Raw genomic sequence first — 21290 nt, forward strand, 5'->3', positions numbered from 1 at the left:
TTGAATCAAATGTTCCTTCAAACTGAGCATCTGAGTTTGTCTCTTTTAATCTGACAGACACGTCGGCGGCCCAGCCAGGATTCCCCCAGGCGGACTCAGCTCTGTTCTACCCCCCTCCTCGGTCCCCGGACCCGGTCAGCCCGCTCACTCACCTGGGGACTCTGCTGGCGGGACACGACGCACCGAGGACGGCCGGATGGGACAGGTAAGGCAGGCGAACCAGCTGGATGCTCAGCCTCCGCAACAGAAAGTCCGTTACACACAGACAATGTCCCGGGTTCAGAGAGGTGAGGTCACGGTTTGCTGAAGTTTATCCCCAACTTTTCTCTCAGAGAAAACTCGCCGTCTCGTGATAAATGAGCGCTCGGGCGTGAAAATGCGTTCAGGACGGTGGGGTCGCTCTGCGTCTCTCGCTACGTGACCTCTCCTCGGTTTTACTCACTGGTGGAATGAGGTGGTGGAGGGATGGTGTGGAGGTATTAAAACGACAGAAGGAGACGTTTTTGTGAAGGAAGAGACCCCACCCCTCTGCCTTTTGAAATCCGAACAGCAGTGAGTGAGAAACAGAGTTTGTGCAGGCAGCTTGGAGACGTTTGGAGAGGTGAGGTGGGGCCGTGGCGCACGGAGCGCAGCGAGGCGCACGACAGAGTGGCATCACTGACCAGTCTTAAACTGTTTAAGAATAACTGTCTGAATCTGAAGCCCTTAAAGTTGTTAAATATTTGCATAAGCTTAGATATGTTGTTTAAAATGTCTTCAATGCCACGCTGACCTTTTTCTGTGAGATCAGCTGGATTTATCTCACAAACAGGCTTATGAATTAAATGAGTACTATATTAATTGTATTTTCATTTACAAGTCATCAGGAGGAGCTGCATTACGTTTTATGTAGGAAGTATGTTCAAATATGTGCTCCCGAAGCTCATGATATGTTGGTTTATTGTTTATTTTTTAATTGCATTAAAGGTCCAGTGTGCAGAATTTAGAAGGATATAATGGCAGAAATGGAATACAATACAATAGTATTTTAATAAATATGAAGTTTTTCTTTAGTCTATAATCATCCAAAAATAAGTATCATGTTTTTGTCACCTTAGAATGAGCCATTTATATCTATACAGGGAGCAGGTCCTCCTCTTCTAAGATCACCATGTTTCACCACCGTGTTTCTACAGTAGCCCACAATGGACAAACCAAACACTGGCTCTGGACAGGAATACATCCAGATATTTTTTGCGTTTGCCAGCATAGTTAGCAGCCCCTCCACGACAAGCAGCGACTGAAAAACTGCTTTTTTAATGTGACACTGCTTTATTCAGTGTTTTTACTGGTTTAACCCACCTGGTCCATTTATTTCGGAGACGAGGAGACCTCTACAAATAATTTGGCTCATGATTCAAACCTCCTGAAAGTCTGGATCAGATAGAAGGTGAGCACACACTGGGTTATCAGAGAAAAAGGGTGAGCACACATAGTAGGTGCTGGACGTCTTTGACTTGCTGCGAACATGCTAAAATGCATGTGGATTGCAAACATGAATGGCCCTATCTGGAGCCGCTTCCTGTGTAGATATAACGGCTCATTCTAAAGTAACGAAAAAACAGTGATTCTTATTTTCAGGTGATTATACAATAAAGAAAACGTACATATTGTATTACATTCAATTTCTGCCAACATCCCCCTAAATCCTAACTGCACCTCTTAGACGTCACATTTCAATTCAACTCTGCACAGTATCTAGCAGAATGTCTCCACACAGCATGGACATTAAATCAGAGTCCAAAACTTGACCACAGTCAGACTGAAAAATCATCAGCAGATTAAGACTTCAATGTCAAAAAAAGTTTGCATAAACATTAGTGTCCTAGTTTTTGTTATATTCAGCATGTGAACATGGCTAATCATGTCAAATACATGATCATTACAGTATTCAGGTGTCTGATTGTTGATCTCAGTCCTTCCACCACTGGCCTCAGGTTGACGCCTCTAAAAGACTCCTAAACTGACACCTGTTGAGTCGCTCTCACTAACAAACCAAAGAATGACTGTAGTCATTACAAGTTTCAGCCTCCAGCAGAAAAACCTCTGGAGCAGAAGATGTACTTTTTTGGAGGTGAATGTGCGCTCCTCTGCTCTCCTCCCCCTCTTTCAGTCTTCCTTCTGTCCGTTCTCTGTTCTCAGTGTGAAATGCCAGAGGGTCTGAGCGCCTGACACACTGACCTTTGACCTTTGAAGAGGGAAAGATCTAATTTAGTCTACTGCTGGCACCCTGGTGACTGAGCACACACACACACACACACAGAGCCAGTCAAGTGTGAACCCTGAACTGTGAACTGTGGAGAGCGGTGTGCTGGGTCAGTGGGATCCCCCTCATGTATGAACAAAACATTCAGTATACAGCTCAGACAGACTCTCCTCCTTACAAGGAGCAGCCTGCTCTCCTCTGAATCCATGTACCGCTGTGTGAGGGCAGGAACTAGGTTAGAAAATAGAGCTTTAGGCAAAGTTCTTTATGAAAACAGACAGACACAGATGAATAACATGTTCAATCCATGGTGCATCCAACTGAAGACGCGATGAAGAGTTTAGCTGATGTTACTTTGCAGAAAGACGGAAACAAAATGTGTCACAGATAATTTTAGGACGTCACAAGTTTTTCAATTTTAATATTCCCCTTCAAATAATTTGTCAATAACTGGCCCCGTTTTTGAAACAATTCATAAAACATGACGACATGTTCTGCTGCATGAATTAACACTCAGTCTTAAGCACCTTTTCCACTGCACCAAAAAAAAAAAAAAAAACTTTAACACCCACTAACATCTGGCTTTTTAATGTAATGGGAAAGGTTACAGTCAGCATTCACACCCAGGTCAAATGACTCTGCAGTAGTCACTGGTGTTTATCAGCTCTGGCTCCGATCAGCTTCGATGCACTAATTTTAGCTCCTTTACTGGCAAGTTGCAATGATGTGCCATGACAAAATACACTCCGTCTCCACCTAAGCAGCACTCAAACACTGTCCAGATTAGTCGGCACCAAGTTTGAAGAGTGACTGAATAAGTTAGAGATATATGAAAAGGAGTTACCACTGTGACGTTTTCACAGGCCTCTATACGGCTTTCTACTGTTTACTAACCTGTTTCCTGACCTGTTCAGGACATACAACGTGACACACCAAAAAAAAAATCCACACACACAGAAAGGCATACTCATCTGCTGCAGTGTCATATATGCTGCTCTGCTCTGCTGGTCTCCTGGTGGAAAAGGGGTGGTAGTGTGTTTTACATAAAGATAATCATCAGTCTTGTGTTGAATTTAAACAATACACCTGGCTGCATCGTACAGTATGATGTAAGAGACAAATGCAAAGATACTCAACTAGACTGTGATTTTTTTCTCTCTTTACAAAGCTAGAATTACTTTAGGAAAGGTTCAGAAATATTTCTATAAATGCTTTTAAACATGCGGCCATGTTTCACTGTCACAGGTGCTGTGTCAGGTCAGTGTCAAATTTTTCACATCCTTGCACAACACTGTGCAGCTCTGCCACTTTAAAAACAGCAAAATGTTTATGTATTTTTATGTTTTCTCATTTTTTCAGTTTCAACTTTTTCTACTTTTGACTTTATCATTGTGTTTATCATCATGCACCAAAACACCCAGACAAATTCCTTGAGTGTGCAAACCTACTTGGTAACAAAACTGTTTCTGATTCTGATGTAGATACTGTATCAGGTTTATTTTATTAAAACTCTATGAAACAGGTCGTACTCATGCAAAATGAGACATAAGTTAAATCCTGTTCACTTTGAGTCTGAAGATCCTGGCGAAAGTTTCTGTTGTGATTTTATGAGCAGAGAAGAACACCCTTGTAGTTTTGACTCAGTTGGCCTCTGAGTGTGTTCTCTCTGTGCGTTGTGACTGTGTGATGGTGGTGTTTCTGAGTTGTCCTTGTTAAAGCTGGCGTCCTGCTGCTTTAGAGAGTCGCTCTGCTCTTCTCTCCTCAACGCTCAGACTGACATGAAGAGAAGCTAAGTTCACAGACACTTTCTGAGCAGGTAGCCTAAATAAGAATTTTTTGATTTGTAAGATTTGTTGAAGTTATGTAGTCATGTTGTTTGTACTGTATCAGTTGTTTTTAACGGTATCTGGGACTTCTCAGGCTGTGGGTCCGATATCCTGCAGAGAGTTTACTTGTTTACTTTTTTCACTGAAAATGGTTCGAAGGAATAGTTTTACATGTGTGTGCAAAGTACCTATTCGCTTTCTTTTAGACCGTATAAAAGAAGTGGACACTTGATGTCACTCATTGGTTTGTGGAATCCTGTTTTGAAACCTCAGGTTTGGCACTTTCATTGTCGTCATCTTGGTGTTTTGGAACCAAATGTGACCATATTTGGACAAGTAAGTGGGGCTGTGGAGGAGTGAGGGGTGGATCTGACCATAGACTATAAAGCTGTAACTAGCTCACGAGCTTTGTTCCTAAGGTGCCTCCGTAATTCACATTATCTGTGATATAAATCGGGACACTAATTTTGCCTTTAAGCAGCCTGAAAACAAAAAGTACTCAACACAAAAACTGAACAGCAGTCTTCTTAGAGTATCTTTTAGTTCAACTGAACACTAAACAAGATTATTTTAGGTGACCATGAACTGAAGACACACTGGCCCTTATTTACCAACTGAAATGATTCGGTCATTTCTTGCAAAGCTTGATATATAATATAATGTGGACGTGAGTGGAGGCTACGATCAAATCTCACATCAGGTCTCAAGTCATTTACGCAAGTTTGAATCAGCCTGGACTGGCAGTGCTGCAGCGTAAATATGGTTGAGTTGGAGAACACAGGTGGTGCGTCTGTGTCTCCTCCACCATGCGCGAAATAGAAGCAGACCAGATACGTGTGGCCATGCTAATTGACCCATGTCTGGGTCAATTATAAGCTTTGATGTGAGTATTATAACACTATCAATATTATATAGTATGTAGGCTATGATTATTAATATATACAGACTATTGATTGGTACATAACATGGATGTATAAATTAAATATTCCAATCTCAGCTTGTTTATTGTCCAGTACACTGCTGTTGACCGCAGCAGTGTCTCTTTACATACTGCGTTTTCCTGACTTTCTTTGATGACATTTTTCAGCCTGCCAGATTGAACCAGCTGTTTAAATTGAACCTGTGACATCAGAGTTTCCATTTCCAGCTCAGAGAAGTTTCTCCCTTTCCATGTCGTAAACTCTAGGGAGTTTATTCTCTACACCGAGAAAATGGGGGGCGGGATATTTAAATGATTGTTGTTTTCAGCTGCAACATTTATCAACAACCGATCATTCCCACACTGATTGGGGAGATATGAATGTTTCATGAATCACACGCAAATTAGATGATTTCTGTGCTCAGATCTGTGCTGGTTTGTACGTTAGTTTAATATGTAAGGGTCACCGTGACAGGGTCAGAGTTCTAAGACGAGAACATGGACACCACCCAAAAACAAGTTCATGGTAATGCACGCAGTGCCGTGGATACGCATCACTATGCCGCTGTTCTGACTGACAGATCCTGTAGTAGCACCTTGTCAATCATGAGGTAGCCGCGACCCAGTGCATCCCCTGCTTTACGGTCTATTTGAATGGGACCATGATTTACAAAAGTACAACAGAAGAGTCTCTGACTAACAAGGGAGTGTTCGCTATTTTTATAGTATAGCAGAGAGCTTTCAACAAACAAGTCATTACGTTAACTGCACTTACTCATGTATCTTTCAGTCAGACACTGGTCTTGTCTGGAGCACCACATACTGACTAACAGGTGACCTATAGATGATCCCGAAAATAAGGAAATGAAATCAGCATATGGAATGACATGTGGATTATCATGTCTCACAAATATCCTCTCTCCCAAACTACCAGAAGACAGTCACCATGAGGACACTACATACACACTGATACAAATTTAAAAAATTAAAAAATACGACAGCTCTTAAATCTGATAATAGCACACCTGTAATTTTAATCTTACAATTTTTGTTTCTCAGGTACACAACTCACTTCTTGCAAAGCAAACATCATATATTTTAAGCAACAGGTGCAGTTAACTGCTCAGTTATTCTGACCGTGATCTCCTTCATCATTCACTACTCCTCATCAGCATTTTCTACATCCTCCTCCTCTTCCTCTCCCTCTCGTGTCAGTAGTCTTCATTATGAGTAGCATTCCAGCCTCCTGGCCCCGGGGTGGTAACTCTTCATTACATCGTTACTGCAGAGAGAAACACAGCTAATGTGACAGCAGCTATTGTTAGCGGAGCAACACGGGGCCACTCGGTCCGCTAATGTTTCTGTTCCCTCAGTCACTTACCTGCTGTTCAGCTGAACTTTTAATGAGATCTAATCACACAGATGAGTTTGCAGACCATGTTTCTGTTTCAATCTGGTCACCAACAAACTATTTCACATTAGCTGCTCAAACTGAAGAATAAATAAGTTTTCACCACATTCTTCACTTTATAGTTTTACAGAGATGAATTACAGGAAATCTAGTCACAAAGAATTCAAATGTGTTTCTTCTTTATGTTATTGTTGAATTGTTAACTCACAAAAATATCAAAACTGTATTACACAACTGCAGAGATGAGTGAAAGCATGAATGATTTTGTGTAAATTAAATCATTATCCACACAACTGCCTTTTGTTCCAGTTAGTTAAACTTGGTTCTTGCAGATGTTTACCTGCTGTTTGATTGCTGCTGTCACAAAATGTCCCAGACTTTAATTATTTTAAATGCCTCTTTTTATCAACTTTAATAAAGTAGGCCAAAAAAATGAAGGAAAAAATAACTGAATCAATCAGTCAAAATATTTTGACAAAAAGCAACAGACATCTAAATTCCCTTCAACAATCTGTTTTAGTTTAGAGAGCTTGTATAAGTAATGAATCATTACTTCTGCTGTATAATGTGAATCTTCTAGATTTGTTTTTATTTGTAGAAAAATTTCTAGTCAGTAAAATGTGTGAAAATAAGTAACAAAAGGGACGTCATCATAATTGTATTTCACTGTGACTGTGTGTCTCTGGTGTCAGTCACAGTAAGAAGTAAAAGCACATTTTTAAGATACAAAAATAACTCTTCCATTGTACAATGTGTCACTAATGCAGTTCTCCCATATCGGAAACTATGTTTGGTGCGTCTTTATTTATGTCTCACTGTTAACAAGTCCATTATAAAGATGGACGGAGTGTCTGAACATGATGACAGAGTGTTTAGTCTGAGGGACTGAAGAAAACTTTAAACACTTCCACTTGTCTGTCAGAGTGTTTCAGATACAGCTGAGTGATGATGTTGTAGTTTATGATGCCCTCTGTCAGTGTGTTAGAGATGCAACTTTGTTACACACGTTGTTAGTGGACATTTATTGGTTTTAATGACATTTATCAATCCAGCCTGAGAAACTTCAGCATGGTAGAAGTGTGACTTACCTTCTTCACTTCAGTTCAAAGATTTGTCATCAGACACATTCTCCTTCTTCTTCTTCCTCTTTGTCTTTGGAGTTTAACGACAGCAGCCAGCATCTGTAATGTTGCATCGCTGCCACTAACCACATTCACTTCAGTATATACATCAGTAAGTGAACACATCACTGTTTAAATGCACTTCAGTCAAGTGGCAAGCTCCACGGCTAGAAAATGAAGCAAACACAAAGTGCCAAAAACTGCAGTTCCTCTAATGGCCACTTGAGGCTGACACCAGGAGCGAGTCAGCAGAGCGGGTTTAGTATAACTTACCTGTTAAAATGTTATGAAGGCCTAAAGTTACACATAATTAAGAGCAGCGCTGCTTAGGCTGTCTGTGAGGTGTCACCACAGTCTGTGAGTCATATCCAACATTCGCTCCTCCACAGCTCCACCCTCTCATCTAAATATGGTCAATTCTGGCTCCAAAAATCCCCAAGACGGTGACAGTCAAAACCCAAGGCTTCAAAACTGGAATCCATAAACTAATTGGTGACATCATGGTAGCTACGTTCATTATTTTATATAGTCCTACGACTTATGTTTGTACATCAGAAAGTGAGCACATCACTCAGTTCACTTTAAGGAGACTGTGTTTAAGATTAATTTGTACAGGAACCTTCACACGCTGCGTTTCAATTAACTTTTCAATTAAAACCACCCACAGAATACCTCTCAATTGAGCAGCTGAAGTCGTAGGAGTGTATAAAATAATCAGTTAGTAATTAAGCTTGCAGTACCACAATTGGCCACTGGGACAACTTAACATTGTGACTCTGCCCCACACAAATACAAATTCCCTGGTTGTTTGTGACTGACAGTTTGTCCTTGTCCAATCAGTAGACTGGACCTGGGGCTTCAAGGCTGTCAGTTACTGGGAACAACGAGGGAACCAGGAAAAGAAGCTCACGCAGACCAGAGTGTCACCATCCTGCACGCCAAGGTCGCTCAGAAGTCCTACGGCAATGAGAAAAGGTTTGATGATGATTCTGAGCAACTTTTCAGACAGTTAGCTGAATAAACATGCAACACACTAAAAATACACTCATCACATCTAGTCCTTACAAGAGGAGAGAGGTAGGGGAGGGTGGAGGAAGTAGAAGTATTGATGGTGCAGTAAAGTGTTTCATGCTGTCAGAGTTTTTCTTCTACCTGATGTGTTTGGATGAATAGCACTGCTGCTTTAATGTCTGTCATTTTACCACTGTAGATGTTTAAGGTTGTGCTCATTTTAACTCCTTTATATCCTGTTGGGTAGTTTAATCTACAGCAATGCATCATGGTCTATAAGATCATCATATGTATGTAGCGTGGCTGTCCTGGGAGAACCTCATATCTCTAAAAGGTCAGAAAAACAGCCTGTTTTCAGCTTTGTGACGCCGACTTTTCCAGCTGATCCCAGACGGTTTTTAAAGAGTTTATTTAGTTTCAGAAGGAGGAGACATTTCTCAACACATAAAGGAACACTTCATCCTTCAGTCTATCACAAACATTCAACATCAGCACATCTAGAGATACATGGTTATCACTGGACGGGAAGGAGCCGTCAGACAAATGTAGTGTAGTAAAAAGGACAATATTTACCTCTGAGATATGTAGAAGTAAAAAGCTGCATAAAATAGAAATACTGAAGTTAAAGTACAAGTACCTCAAATTTGTACTTGATTACAGAACACCACTGGAGATACAGGCTGATATACAGTATTCATGTAGAGCCTATAATGTGTTTTATAAATGTGGTACAGTTGAGATTTGTGTGCATTTCAGGTATTTTCATGAGTTACCTGTAGTGAACAGTTTTAGTGCCAAAACATAACTTATTTAATTATATATAAAAATGTTTGCGCACACAGCTCGTGTTCATGTTCAATAGTATGTTTGATTCAGTAGTTTAAGCCTGAACCGTTGTATGACCCACAGGTTCTTCTGCCCTCCTCCCTGTGTTTACATCAGCGGTCACGGATGGAGAGTCATGCAGGACCATCTGAAAGGTGAAGAAATGAAAATATAATCAGTGTCAGAGGAAAATGTTGAATACAGCTCTTTGAATCTGAGTCCAAAACGCTCTTCCTTCCTTCCTTCCTTCCTTCCTCTGTTCCTCACTGTGTTTCTCGCTCTTCATCCTTCCATTGTTACTTCTCCTCTCCTCCAGCTGCTGGCTATGGAGACTCTGTGTATCGAGTGTGTGGTTACATGTGTCTGGACAGCTCCAGTCAGTCTCAGGCCGACACATTCAAACTGGTCTTCGATGAGCAGCCAAACTCCAGGGTGAGAGCACCGTGTGTGTGTGTGTGTGTGTGTGTGTGTGTGTGAGAGAGAGAGAGAGAGAGAGAGATTTATCTGATGTAATGCCATGTGCATACCTGTCTGCTGTGTTTGACTGTTTCTGTCCACACCGTCTCCGCTCGTCTGTCAAATTCCGTCAGCGACAGGCACCAATTTTCTGGCAGTTTAAACTGGCTTTTGTCCCGGATCAATTATCCCTTAAATTCCTCTTGAAACAGCAGAAGTTCTGCTGTATCCATCTTCCTTCTTCCTCCTCGGCAGTGGATCAGATCAATATTTATTGGGTTGTAGATTTGTAGAATTTATAGTTTTATTATTTTCACACATTATCAATATAAACCAATAGTACTGTGAAGTTTTTTCCTGTGAAAAAAATAACGATCTGAGACCAGATGCATAAAAATCTGTATTAATTCGTGACTAAAACTGTGTGTATTAACTAATGCAGAAATATGCATACGCATCCTTTTTGGCAGATTTATAAAGCTGTGCAGACACCTGATTGTGCTTTGAATCACTGCTGGGCACACGGACATGCGTCTCATTTCCACCCCCACAGTTCACCATAAGTGGATGTAGAAACACCATTTAACATCTGTTTGCATGTCGATACTTGTGCCCCTCACCACTCATTAGATCTGTCAGTGAGAATTACAACAAAGGACGTGCAGTTTTCCTGACTGTGTCACATCGATGAGGTTCTCCAATGGTGCCAGAGCACGCGTCATTATGCACTGCTGTGGATGTTTGTAGCGTCAGTGCCACTAATTCATCACGATACACCACTGTTCTGATTAAGTCCTAATCATTATTAATATCATTATTATTATTATTAAGCATCAACAAGATTATGATTCATTCATGGTGCTCATGTTGAAACTGACTTTACAAAATGCTTCACAGCATAAAATCAAACAATCACTAACAGGGAGATCAGTGTTAAAAAAAAGATGATAAATTGAATCACTCATAAATAATAAATAATTACAAATTAACTTTATAAATGTGCCTTCAATTGACACTTTACAGAACGCCATGTAAGCTGCAAAAATAATAACAATCAGTGAAATTGGAAAACAACCTCAAAACAATGTTGTTCATCTCTTAACTTATATTTAATCTCCTTCTCATCATCTCACCTGCAGCTGTCTCAGCTAAAACCATGTGTACGCCTGCTCTGAAGAATATGTGAGGTGCGCCCATTCTTCCTTTATAAATACCAGTTATGTGTGAGGAGTGGCGTACACGTGTTTTTTGTGTGTACACATTGTTTATGCATCTGTCCCCTGGGGTCCAACGCTGTCCACCATTTACCCTTCACTGGAGTGAATGACTAATGGTGTCAGTATGCTTCAAACAAAGTGAAAACCTGTTGTCTGAAACCACCTCCCTCCACAGCTCTCTTTTTAAAAATTTCAAACCATTAATTACCGTTACTTTTCATGCGATAATGTGCTCTGTTATCCCATCTACAACTTTGACTAACAATAGACATAACGTAGACACAATTAAAAAGAAATACGTCCCTACATATTGCACGCCCCCCTGTCTATGAGTTCACATAACCTTCTTCCATCCTTATGTTGCGCGTCACCTTACTGCAGCTTAAGTTTGGTTTTTGCCAGAGGAATAAATGGCTTTTTAGTCAATTACTGTCTCGCTCTTCTCTACGATATCAGACTTTTCACCCTGACTTTAAGTGCAGCCATCCATGTATACTTTTTTTTTTCAGACAACACATCGTACATCCTTGTTTGTTTCAAACATACCCAAGTCTCCATCACTCCAACGATGTGTGGCAATGTGCACACGATAGAAGGACACTAAATGACTGAAACATGATCAGTGACAGAAAGTGAGAATGGGGTTGTTTCGAGCGTCCTCTGTTTCAGAGACAGTTTTAAGGCTGCGACACACATCATGACTGTTTCTAAAAATCATGGACATGATCTGGACGTGACAACTAATCAGACTAAATTGGTACAGGTCCAGGTACATGTTTAATATTTGTGTACAGTCCTTTTGGCCTTTACTGCACATAAAGACTGCAAACTACTGCTGGTGTTGCGACAGTTTGCGTTCTTGCGGGATTTGCGGCAGCCAGAGCTCCAGTGGTTCAATGTGTTGTCTCATGTACTTACTCATCATACGATTTATGCTCCTTTGTAACTGACTGTCTGTCAAATATTCTTAAAAACTCTGTGTAAGTTGGTAGAAACAGATTTTTAGGTTTCAGCTAATCTTCAGGTTTGTCTCGAGTGCTAGATTAACTTGAGACCAAAAAGTTATGCTTCTAAAGCGATACTGTAATGCTTAACATTTGATTCATGTTGATCAGTCAAACTGCTGCTGTCGATGAGCAATGGGAAACTGCACCTGACCTCAGACCTGCAGTGTGTTGTGTCTGAGCGACAGACAGCTCTGTGTCTGCTCACCCAGACGAGACAATCACCTCTTTTATTACAGAGCACTGTTGACTCGACAAACAGTCATGTCGAACTGTAAAACTACGCCACTGTAAACACTCTGTGTGTGTTCTCCGGCCTCTTCCTCATTTACTGGCTGAGGGACAACACAAGACACAGAGATCCAACATCTGTGTTACTGTACAGCAGTGGTGGGACCAAGTCATTGTTTTGCAAGTCACAAGTAAGTCTCAAGTCTCTGCTCTCATGTACCAAGTCAAGTCCCAGATAAAAACAGGCAAGTCCCAAGTCCTAAACTTTGAGTTTCAAGTCCTGAACCAGTATGTGCTCTTTGCCAAATGTAATGGCTTTTTAATAGCAGAGCAAGTAAGTGTGAAATTCTTATTATTATTATTAATAAAAAGTCTGTTATGAAAAGTGTAACTGAACTTAATAATTTAAAAAAGACATGGCACTTTCATAAGATATAGCACTATTAACCACAGCAGAATGAATCATGTATGTTTCTGTCCCGTCTTGTTTATTTTACCCATCTTATATTGGAGAAATGTCTATTACTTTCTCTTCCTGTACTCTTCCTTTAAAGTGATAATTTATGTTGTTCCATGTTTTGTGTTTAATTGTCTAAAGGAATTAAAAAGATAAATGTTTGTAGGTTCAGGAAATGAATGAATGTGTTGCGCACCTTTGTAATAACATACTTTTTAATCTTTGGGTTTGAGGGGAGGTGTCAGGTGTTCTGAATTCAAAAGGCTCAAGTCCAAGTGAGGTCACAAGTCATTGGTGTATAAGTCCAAGTCAAGTTGCAAATATTTTTTGATTTCGTCAAGTTGAGTCTAAAGTCATCAAATATGTGATTCGAGTCCACCTCGAGTACAAGTCTGCTGTATAATCTCTTCATCTGCACAACATCCCGAAGACTCTTCATCTTCTGATCATGGACTAGATATTAGAAAACATCTAAGGCTTCGTCTCCTCTCAGTGTTTTAATAAAGTTTGGTATGATGGAAGTTTTCCAGACACATCCTGCTCTCCCTCACTCACTCATTCCCTCATTCACTCACTCATTCACTCACTGTGTTTCTCCATCAGATGTTTGCCTGTGCCAAGTCGCTGTTCATCTCTGATCAGGACAAGAGGAAACATTTCTGTCTGCTGCTGCGACTCTTTTTGGGCAACAGACAGGAAGTGGGTTCGTTCCAGAGCAGGATGATCAAAGTCATCTCCAAGCCGTCTCAGAAGAGACAGTCCATGAAGAACGCCGACCGTGAGTCACGTTTCTGTGTATTCTCAATCAGGCAAATGATTGATTTAACACCTACCTATCAAGGAATAGTCTAACCTTTTGGAAAAATATACTTTTAGTTTATTCTAATATACACATTTTTATATACTTTTTAGTCCTGTTGACGAGTGTTTTGTAACATGTGAATCAACTTTTTTTCTGTCTTTTCTTATGCGTATAATTTTCACTAGTTATTTCTTACATCTCATGACCTCATAGATTGCTCCCAGGTTTGGCTGAGTGTTGTGTTGTATGACTTCCTGTACTTGTTGGGTCACTGCAGACCCCAGGGTCAGTCTTATTCAGTCATTTAAAAACTGCACGCGCACGCACACACACACACACACACACACACACGCACACAGTCAGTCACAGTAACCTGAGCGATCTGACGGCACCTGATCTGCTTTCTCATCTCTCAGCTCAGAGTGACATCTCCTTTTAGTGCTTGTGTTTGTACTTGTACATCTGTCTTTGTAAGAACAAGTTCAGGTTTAGACTTTGGGAGAGAGGACATTGTTGGAAAGTGAGGACATTTTTGGCGATCCTCAGTGCGGAACAGACTTAAAAGGGCTCTCTGAAGGTTCAGACTTGGTTTTAAGATTCAGGTTAGATAAGCTGAGGGTGAGAGCTGGGGTGAGACAGTCATGGTGGTTAAGGTCAGGTTAAGGAGCAAGGGAATGCATTATGTCAATGAGAGTCCTCACAAGTATAGAAAGACAAATGGTGTGTGTGTGTGTGTGTGTGTGTGCGTGTGTGTGTGTCCAACAGGTTGCAAATGATGCATCAACCAATAAAATGCAAATTCCTGCAGGCAGACAGGGACTGAGCCCTGTGTTGTACAGTGTGTGTTTCTGTGTGTGTGTGTGTGTCAGTGTACGTTTTATCTTTACAGCATTTCTCTCTTTCTGTGTGTGTGTGTGTGTGTGTGTTTTCAGTGTGTATCTCGTCATGCTCCAGAGTAGCTTTGTTCAACCGTTTACGCTCACAGACGGTCAGCACACGTTACCTCTCAGTGGACAGAGGAGCCTTCATCGCCAGCGCCAGACAATGGACAGCCTTCACCATCACCCTGGGTATGTATGTGTGTGTGTGTGTGTGTGTGTGTGTGTGTGTGTGTGTGTGTGTTTGTTTGTGTGTGTGTCACCACTTGTGTGATAACGATACTGTAAAGGTCACAAAGTGTCTCTAGTAGTAAAGCTACCAGCTCTGCTTCAACACATGTACCCACACAGTGACTCTCTCGTATGTGCTTGTTGTGACAATCGAAGCTCCACCAGACTTCTTGAGACAGATGCATAAACAAAAATCATGTTTACCTCTTTTCCCACACATAAACTGGTATTAATAAAAGGAGAGTGTGCGCATGCATTCTTCAGAGCAGGCGTACACACAGTTCTTAGCTGAGATTGCTGCAGGTGATGTGATAAGAAGGAAATTAAATATAAGCTGAGACACGAATGACATTGTTTTAAGATTTTTTTGCCAATTTCTTTGTTTTATTATTTTTGCAGCTTAAATGGTGTTCTGTAAAATGTCAATCAAAATGTGCATTCATCAAGTTAATTTTAAATAATTTATAAGTGATTAAACTTTAAACTTATCATTATTTTAATTTACATTCATCTCTGTCAGTCATGGTTTAATGTGATCCTGTGAAGCCCTTTGTAAAGTCTGTTTTATCACGAGCGCTGTGAATAATCATTGTCCTTTCTTCTACTCTTTAATAATCATAATGATTAGGCACGACAAATATCAATGGCCATGTGTAATGACAGTTGCTCTGGCACCTTTGGAGAACCTCAGTGATGTGATGCAGTCAGTGAAACTGCACTTTCTTTGCCGCATTTCACATGGACAGGTCTAATGAATGGTGGAGGGCCACAAGTATCGGTATGCAAACAGATGTCAAATGGTCTCTCATTCAAAAGCACTGTCAGTCCTTATAACTTAGTGCAGGTGATGGCAGGAAACATCAGACTGATATTAAACAAGCAGATGCACTGCACACAAGAGCGTAACTTGAACTGATGTTTAAAATGAAGATTACAAGAAGCATCTACTTATTAACTATCAGTATGTTGAAGGGTGTTTCTACGTCCATTTAAGGCAAACTGTGGGTTTGGAAATGAGGCTCGTGAACTTTCGCCCAGTGCCACAATGATCAATATTTATAAAACAGAATCAGGCACATGCACAGCTTTATAAATCCAATGAAAAGAATACAGATGAATATTTCTGTCTTTGTGCGTACACACAGTTTTAGTTGTGAATCTACACAGTGTCTATGCATCTGGCCCCCTGTCTTTACAGCAGAGATACAGAGAGTCTGACAGCCGGTTACCTCGAGGGTCAGCCAGTGTCCCCTGACCCTCTGCATTACACTACATAGCCACAAATTATTATTATATTTATATATATTGTGTGTAATTATTGAAATTGTTAGTGTTTGTGTCGACCTGCTCAGGGACCGCAAGCTGAAAACAGCTCGTAATGCATCTCTCTCTCAGGTTCCTGACAAATAAATGTAATAAACTAAACTAAAGCTAAGATACCAATACTGATTAAAGAGTAACTATGCCCACAAATCCTGCTAAAATCCTCGCATCCAGCATATATAAAAATGCAACAGAGGAGTGACGACTGTAGGAGCTGTGGTATCATTTAAAGATTTTTAGTTTCTATAAACATACACAAAATAAAAACAGCCATAAGTTACAAAAGTAAAAGTCTCTAAACCATTTTATCCTAATCATTGATTATAAACCTTGTGACAGACTGACACCCTGTGCAGGCTGTACCTCACCTCACTTTACCTCACCTCTTGCCCAGTGCATGTAGGGATAGACTTCTGCTCTTCACAACCCCGAAACAAGTGAAGCTGCCAAGAAAATTAATAGATGGGTGGATAGATACGAGACAATTTCAGACATGTTTGGGTTTTTCTTTGCATTCCTTCAGTTGGAGTCACTCCATGCTACAACTGTAAACATGGTGGATACTTTCTAAGATCCATACATCTGTGGGGTTACATCAGGAGTCTTTGACAAAGACACTGAAACAGTGATAAACACTGGCATTAAAGTAGTTACTTTCCAGTCACTAGACAGCGTCTTTCACCACCCGGCCACCGGGCATAAATACAGTCAGTGTGTGAGCAGCGTTTCCCTGAAACACGTCTGGAAAAGTCTAAAGATCTGTGAGGTTATTTATTTAACACAGTTAAACCCAGTGTGCACAGACCTCCCACCACCAAAACCTAAACCTCAATCATTCATCTGTCTGCAGCTCCTCCTCTCTACTATCACCACACACACACACACACACACACACACACACACACACACAATTTGCATTTGTCTTTATCCATCTGTTGGTAGAAATGTAAGCCATACTAGGAAAGAAATGTGTTTTTTTAATGAGGAAAGATTTAATAACTGAAAATGTGTGTGTGTTTCCATGGGAGTATGTCCATGAATGTGTTTGAATATTCATGTGTAGTTTGTGTGTGTGTGTGTGTGTGTGTGTGTGTGTAGTGGAGGACCAGCGTGCTGACCAAGGGGACTTTGTGCTGAGCGAAGGCTTCATCTGTTACGGCTATGTGGTCCAGTTAGTGTGCACCGAGTCTGGAGTAGCTCTGCCACCCATGGTAAAACACACACACACACACACACACACACAAACACAAAAGATTGCAGACTTTTCTGTTGTATCACACAATAAGACCCAGAGTGTCTATAAAAGCAACAGCTGGATGCTTCTCCTCAGTTTTTCATTTATGTGCAAAACAAAGTCACATAAAAGGATCAGATGTACCATCAAGTTAAAATCACCCTGAAAGTTCAGCAGTGATAAAATGTCCTCGCAACCACTGGATTTCCTTCGTAGCTCAGTTCAGGAAATTAAAATAATAACAGTGAGGAATTTTTAAAAGCCTGCTGATTCACTGAGAATGTATTTAAATCTCCGTGTCTCTAAGTGTACAACCTGCTGTGGTGTCCTTAAAGGGGAACACAACCTAAATTAAGAAATCCAAGCTGTTATGTCCTAGGAAAGAAAAGTTCAATCAATATTTGTGAACATGAGCTACTCTCTCTCAAAGCCAGAAACCAGAGTAAGTCTCAAACTCTGATTTTGTTGACCTACAAAATGTTTTTTTTATTTTTTATGCCTAAATGAGCTTTGTTCTATTGTAGAGCTCTCAGCTCTGAAACAGAAACTGTCCCTATATACTCAGAACACTCTGCTGGCTGCTCTTAGTTTCATCTGTAACATCTTTTACCATTCATTATCTGTGGAGCAGCCCCAGACTTGATACCCCATGACATCACCAATATAAATTTTAGCTCTCTGTATTTTGGATTTGGGAGACAGTTGTGCATGTTAACTAATATTTTTGGTCTGTCTCAGACCATAGGAACAACATGTGAATTTTGAATATGAGTGTTTTTTTCCCCTTTACCCAAGACACTAAATTCCCACCACCTCAAAGTGCCACTGTTATTTAGAAAAGGATTAATCATTGTTGGGTTTTAGTCCTTTTTTGAAAAGAAATCCTGTGATGTTGTTTCAACCAGCAGGAAATATCTCACTCTCTTAAACTAGTTTGTTTGTGTCGAGCACAAGGTGTAATCTGCTGGTGTGAAAACTGAAGCTAACGTCAAAGTGCCTGAAACCTGCATTGTTTATAATGGCCAGCAGGGGGTGACCACACTGGCTGTGATAGTCTGATAGCTTAGGAGCCTGTGAGAAAATGACCCGACTTCTCTCTTGATGTAAACATTTTTTAAATGAGTTTATAGTCTTATTTGCTACTTTCAAGACTTCTTTAATTCAGCATGATGTTCATTCTGTGATTTACTGTCCTGTTCAAAGTAAAATAGATGATACAGCAGGGTGTGTTTTAGGGTGTGGCTATCTTGTGATGGACAAGTGACTACCATTGTGTTGTCTTGAAAGCCACTCAGAGGGCTTGTCTGCTCATTTTCTCCAGTAAGTAGATTTTGTTTTGTGCTGCGTCGCATTTACCTTTGGATGTCTGAAATCGGAACTGACCTGAGTTGACCGTGTGTTCCAGTGCAACAACTCCGCAATACCAGTTCTAGCTAGGTTAGCCATTGTTAGCAATACTTGTTGATAACAATGCATTACGCTGTATTTTGTGCACACAAACACTGTAGTAACAGGTCCACAGATGGAAGTTGGACAGGACTGTGTGTTTGACTGATTTATTGAGACACAGATAAGACAGACTAATAACCAGTATATTACTGCAGCTTTCACTACTGTTGATGGGCGAGGCAGCTATCTTGGATTTTAGGTCAGGTTTGGTGAGGTTTCTCTGACTCTCCCAGTCTGATATCTGACTTCAGGGGGAGTTCCAGTTCACATTTCTGCCTGGGAATTTGTAAATTTCAACTTTTCCAATGCAAATGGAATGCACCTGTTTTTTCCAGCCAAAATCAGCATTCCAAATATCACAGTTAATGTTAATTACGGACGCACCTTGCTAGCCAAGCTAGGTCCAACCTCTTGTCCATATAATGGTCACTTCTGGTTGCATAAAAAAACAAGATGGCGACGGCCAATTGCCAAACATGAGGCTTCAAAACGTGGATGTATAAAGAGAGCTAAATGCAGCATTGGAGGCAGTACCCTGTTTCTCAGGGGCTCATGAAGCCAAAAAAGTTCATCTACTATAAATTACCTAAATGATTGGCACTGCTTCCCCACTGTGCGGCCCATAGAGCCAGCACGCTAGAGACTTCCATTGTCTGAGCTGGCTACTTACGGTTTAGCCCTCTGATAACTTGAATGTTGTGATGCTCAAAAAAAAATGTATCCACTGATTTGCAGACGTCTCTTTTGCCATTAAGTTAATGCAGTAAAAGTCTTTTTTGGCCGCAGGGCCTCATGTGACAGTGTAATTACACTGTTTGGCCACTATGAAAATTGGTTTCAAAGCTTGGCACACTACCTGGATGCCTGCTTGAAAATGGAAGTAAACAAACCTACTGGTGACTACATCCACTTCTTTTATAAAGTCTATGTTAGAGCTGCACAGATGCACACTCAGTTGACCATTCCGCCAAAAAGTAATGAAAGTTGTTGTGGCATCAAAAACAAGCCCTGTGTGACTGTTTGTATAACCACAGGAAAGTGAAAAAAGATGTCTGTCTCGTGTGATTATCCAACATTTCAACCACAAAGTTTAGGTATAATCACTCTGAGTCTATATGTCTTACAGATGTGAGTTTGTGCAGGTGTTACATAACCCGATAATCCCATAAATGCTGTTATTGTTGAGCCCGACCTCCACTTTAAGTTAAACTTAGACAAACCTCTTAGCAGAATCCTTCACAATCCGCTGAGCAGACTCTTTCTCCTCCTAAACTGCTGTCATAACAACCTCAGCTGCTGCCTGCTGGTGGATGGTGAAGGTATATCTACACATTGCACCTTGATATGTTTTTGTAGTTGAGGCCTTTTGCTGCATGGTTTGTTTGAAGATAGAGAAATGTTTCCTGCTGAGTCGTTTTGCGTGACGAGCTGCTCGGCTCTGTTGTTTGGTTGTGGTCAGCGTTCAGGAGCTGAAGAGGTGAAGGGAGACGAATAGACCGAAATGTTCAGCTGGATCAGCAGCTCTGAAAAGACTTAAATGTAAGGGTTTTATCATCTGCGTGCGGCGCAGTAAAGGGTGTGTTTGAATGTGTTAATACTTAGGACTGGGGGCTCAAGGTCTGCAGATACCAGAAGTAGTTCATTGTGCAGACCACCTGGTTTTTATTTAGAGTACACACCTTTTTAAAATCCCATCACTGAACCGTCCACTGGCTGTGTCAGCTTCCTGAAGGCAGCTGTGTGATGTTCTAATTTAAAACTCTCTTCGTACTCTACATTTATAAAGTAAACTAGTTTTGTTGTTTTTGGGACCTTTTGTAATTGTATATAACTCCTGGATGTTTTGACCCAACTATTGATCTTAAACTCCGTCTCTTCCTCTTGATGTTACGTTTGCAGCTCTGTTAACAGAGAAAACAGAAAGATAACACTCAATTACATTTATGTTATCTTTGTTTTTAAGCTCTATTATTGCCCTCATGAGGCTGCGGAGTTAGGTTATGCTATGGATTCAGTTAGGAACGTGACTGAAAGTATGCATCATATTTCATTCCTAATTAGGGTTACATAGGGTCAGCAAATTTCTGGACATGAAGGTCCAGTGTGAAGGATTTAGGGGGATATACTGGCAGAGGTGGAATGTAATATAATAAGTATGTTTTATTTAGTGTATAATCACCTGAAAAAGGATCCTTGTGTTTTTGTTACCTCAGAATGAGACGTTTATATCTATATAGGGAGCAGATCCTCGTCTACAGAGATCACCATGTCACCACCATGTTTCTAGAATAGCCCAGAACGGACACACCAAACACTGGCTCTACATAGTGACACTAGTTTTTTTAGGTTGGCCACCGTAGTTAGAAGCCCATCTGTGACGAGCTGCGTTGGAAGAATACTTGATTTTTTACGTGAAACTGCTTTATTCAGTGTTTTTACTGGTTTAAATCATCTGGTCTGTTTGTTTCAGAGAGGGAGCGACCTCTGTGGAAAATTCAGCTCCTGGTAAAAACCTCCTGAACAATGAACACTGAAGGAATTCTAACTAGGAGAAGTTTAAGCAGTCTGCAGTCCTCACTATGAGAATACACTCAATCCCCCAAAATCTGACACACTGACTCATGGTTTTAATAGAAAAATCATTAATTTT

At 40.6% G+C, this 21290-nt stretch overlaps 1 protein-coding gene across 3 annotated transcripts in view; it reads left to right on the forward strand.

Moving 5' to 3' along the window:
- rbpjl (recombination signal binding protein for immunoglobulin kappa J region-like) overlaps positions 1 to 21290 on the forward strand; it is a 53954-nt gene that overhangs the window by 20813 nt on the left and 11851 nt on the right. For 2 of the 3 annotated variants that reach the window (XM_049589938.1, XM_049589946.1), the window contains exons 8-14: positions 58 to 205; positions 8363 to 8497; positions 9443 to 9513; positions 9675 to 9790; positions 13327 to 13501; positions 14458 to 14595; positions 17056 to 17168. In XM_049589938.1, the coding sequence (XP_049445895.1) occupies positions 58 to 205; positions 8363 to 8497; positions 9443 to 9513; positions 9675 to 9790; positions 13327 to 13501; positions 14458 to 14595; positions 17056 to 17168 (896 nt within the window). The remainder of the gene's footprint in view (positions 1 to 57; positions 206 to 8362; positions 8498 to 9442; positions 9514 to 9674; positions 9791 to 13326; positions 13502 to 14457; positions 14596 to 17055; positions 17169 to 21290) is intronic. The other variant, XM_049589954.1, reaches the window with a different exon arrangement.

This window comes from Epinephelus fuscoguttatus, linkage group LG1 (assembly GCF_011397635.1).
Source record: "Epinephelus fuscoguttatus linkage group LG1, E.fuscoguttatus.final_Chr_v1".
In the NCBI taxonomy this organism is placed as follows: domain Eukaryota; kingdom Metazoa; phylum Chordata; class Actinopteri; order Perciformes; family Serranidae; genus Epinephelus; species Epinephelus fuscoguttatus.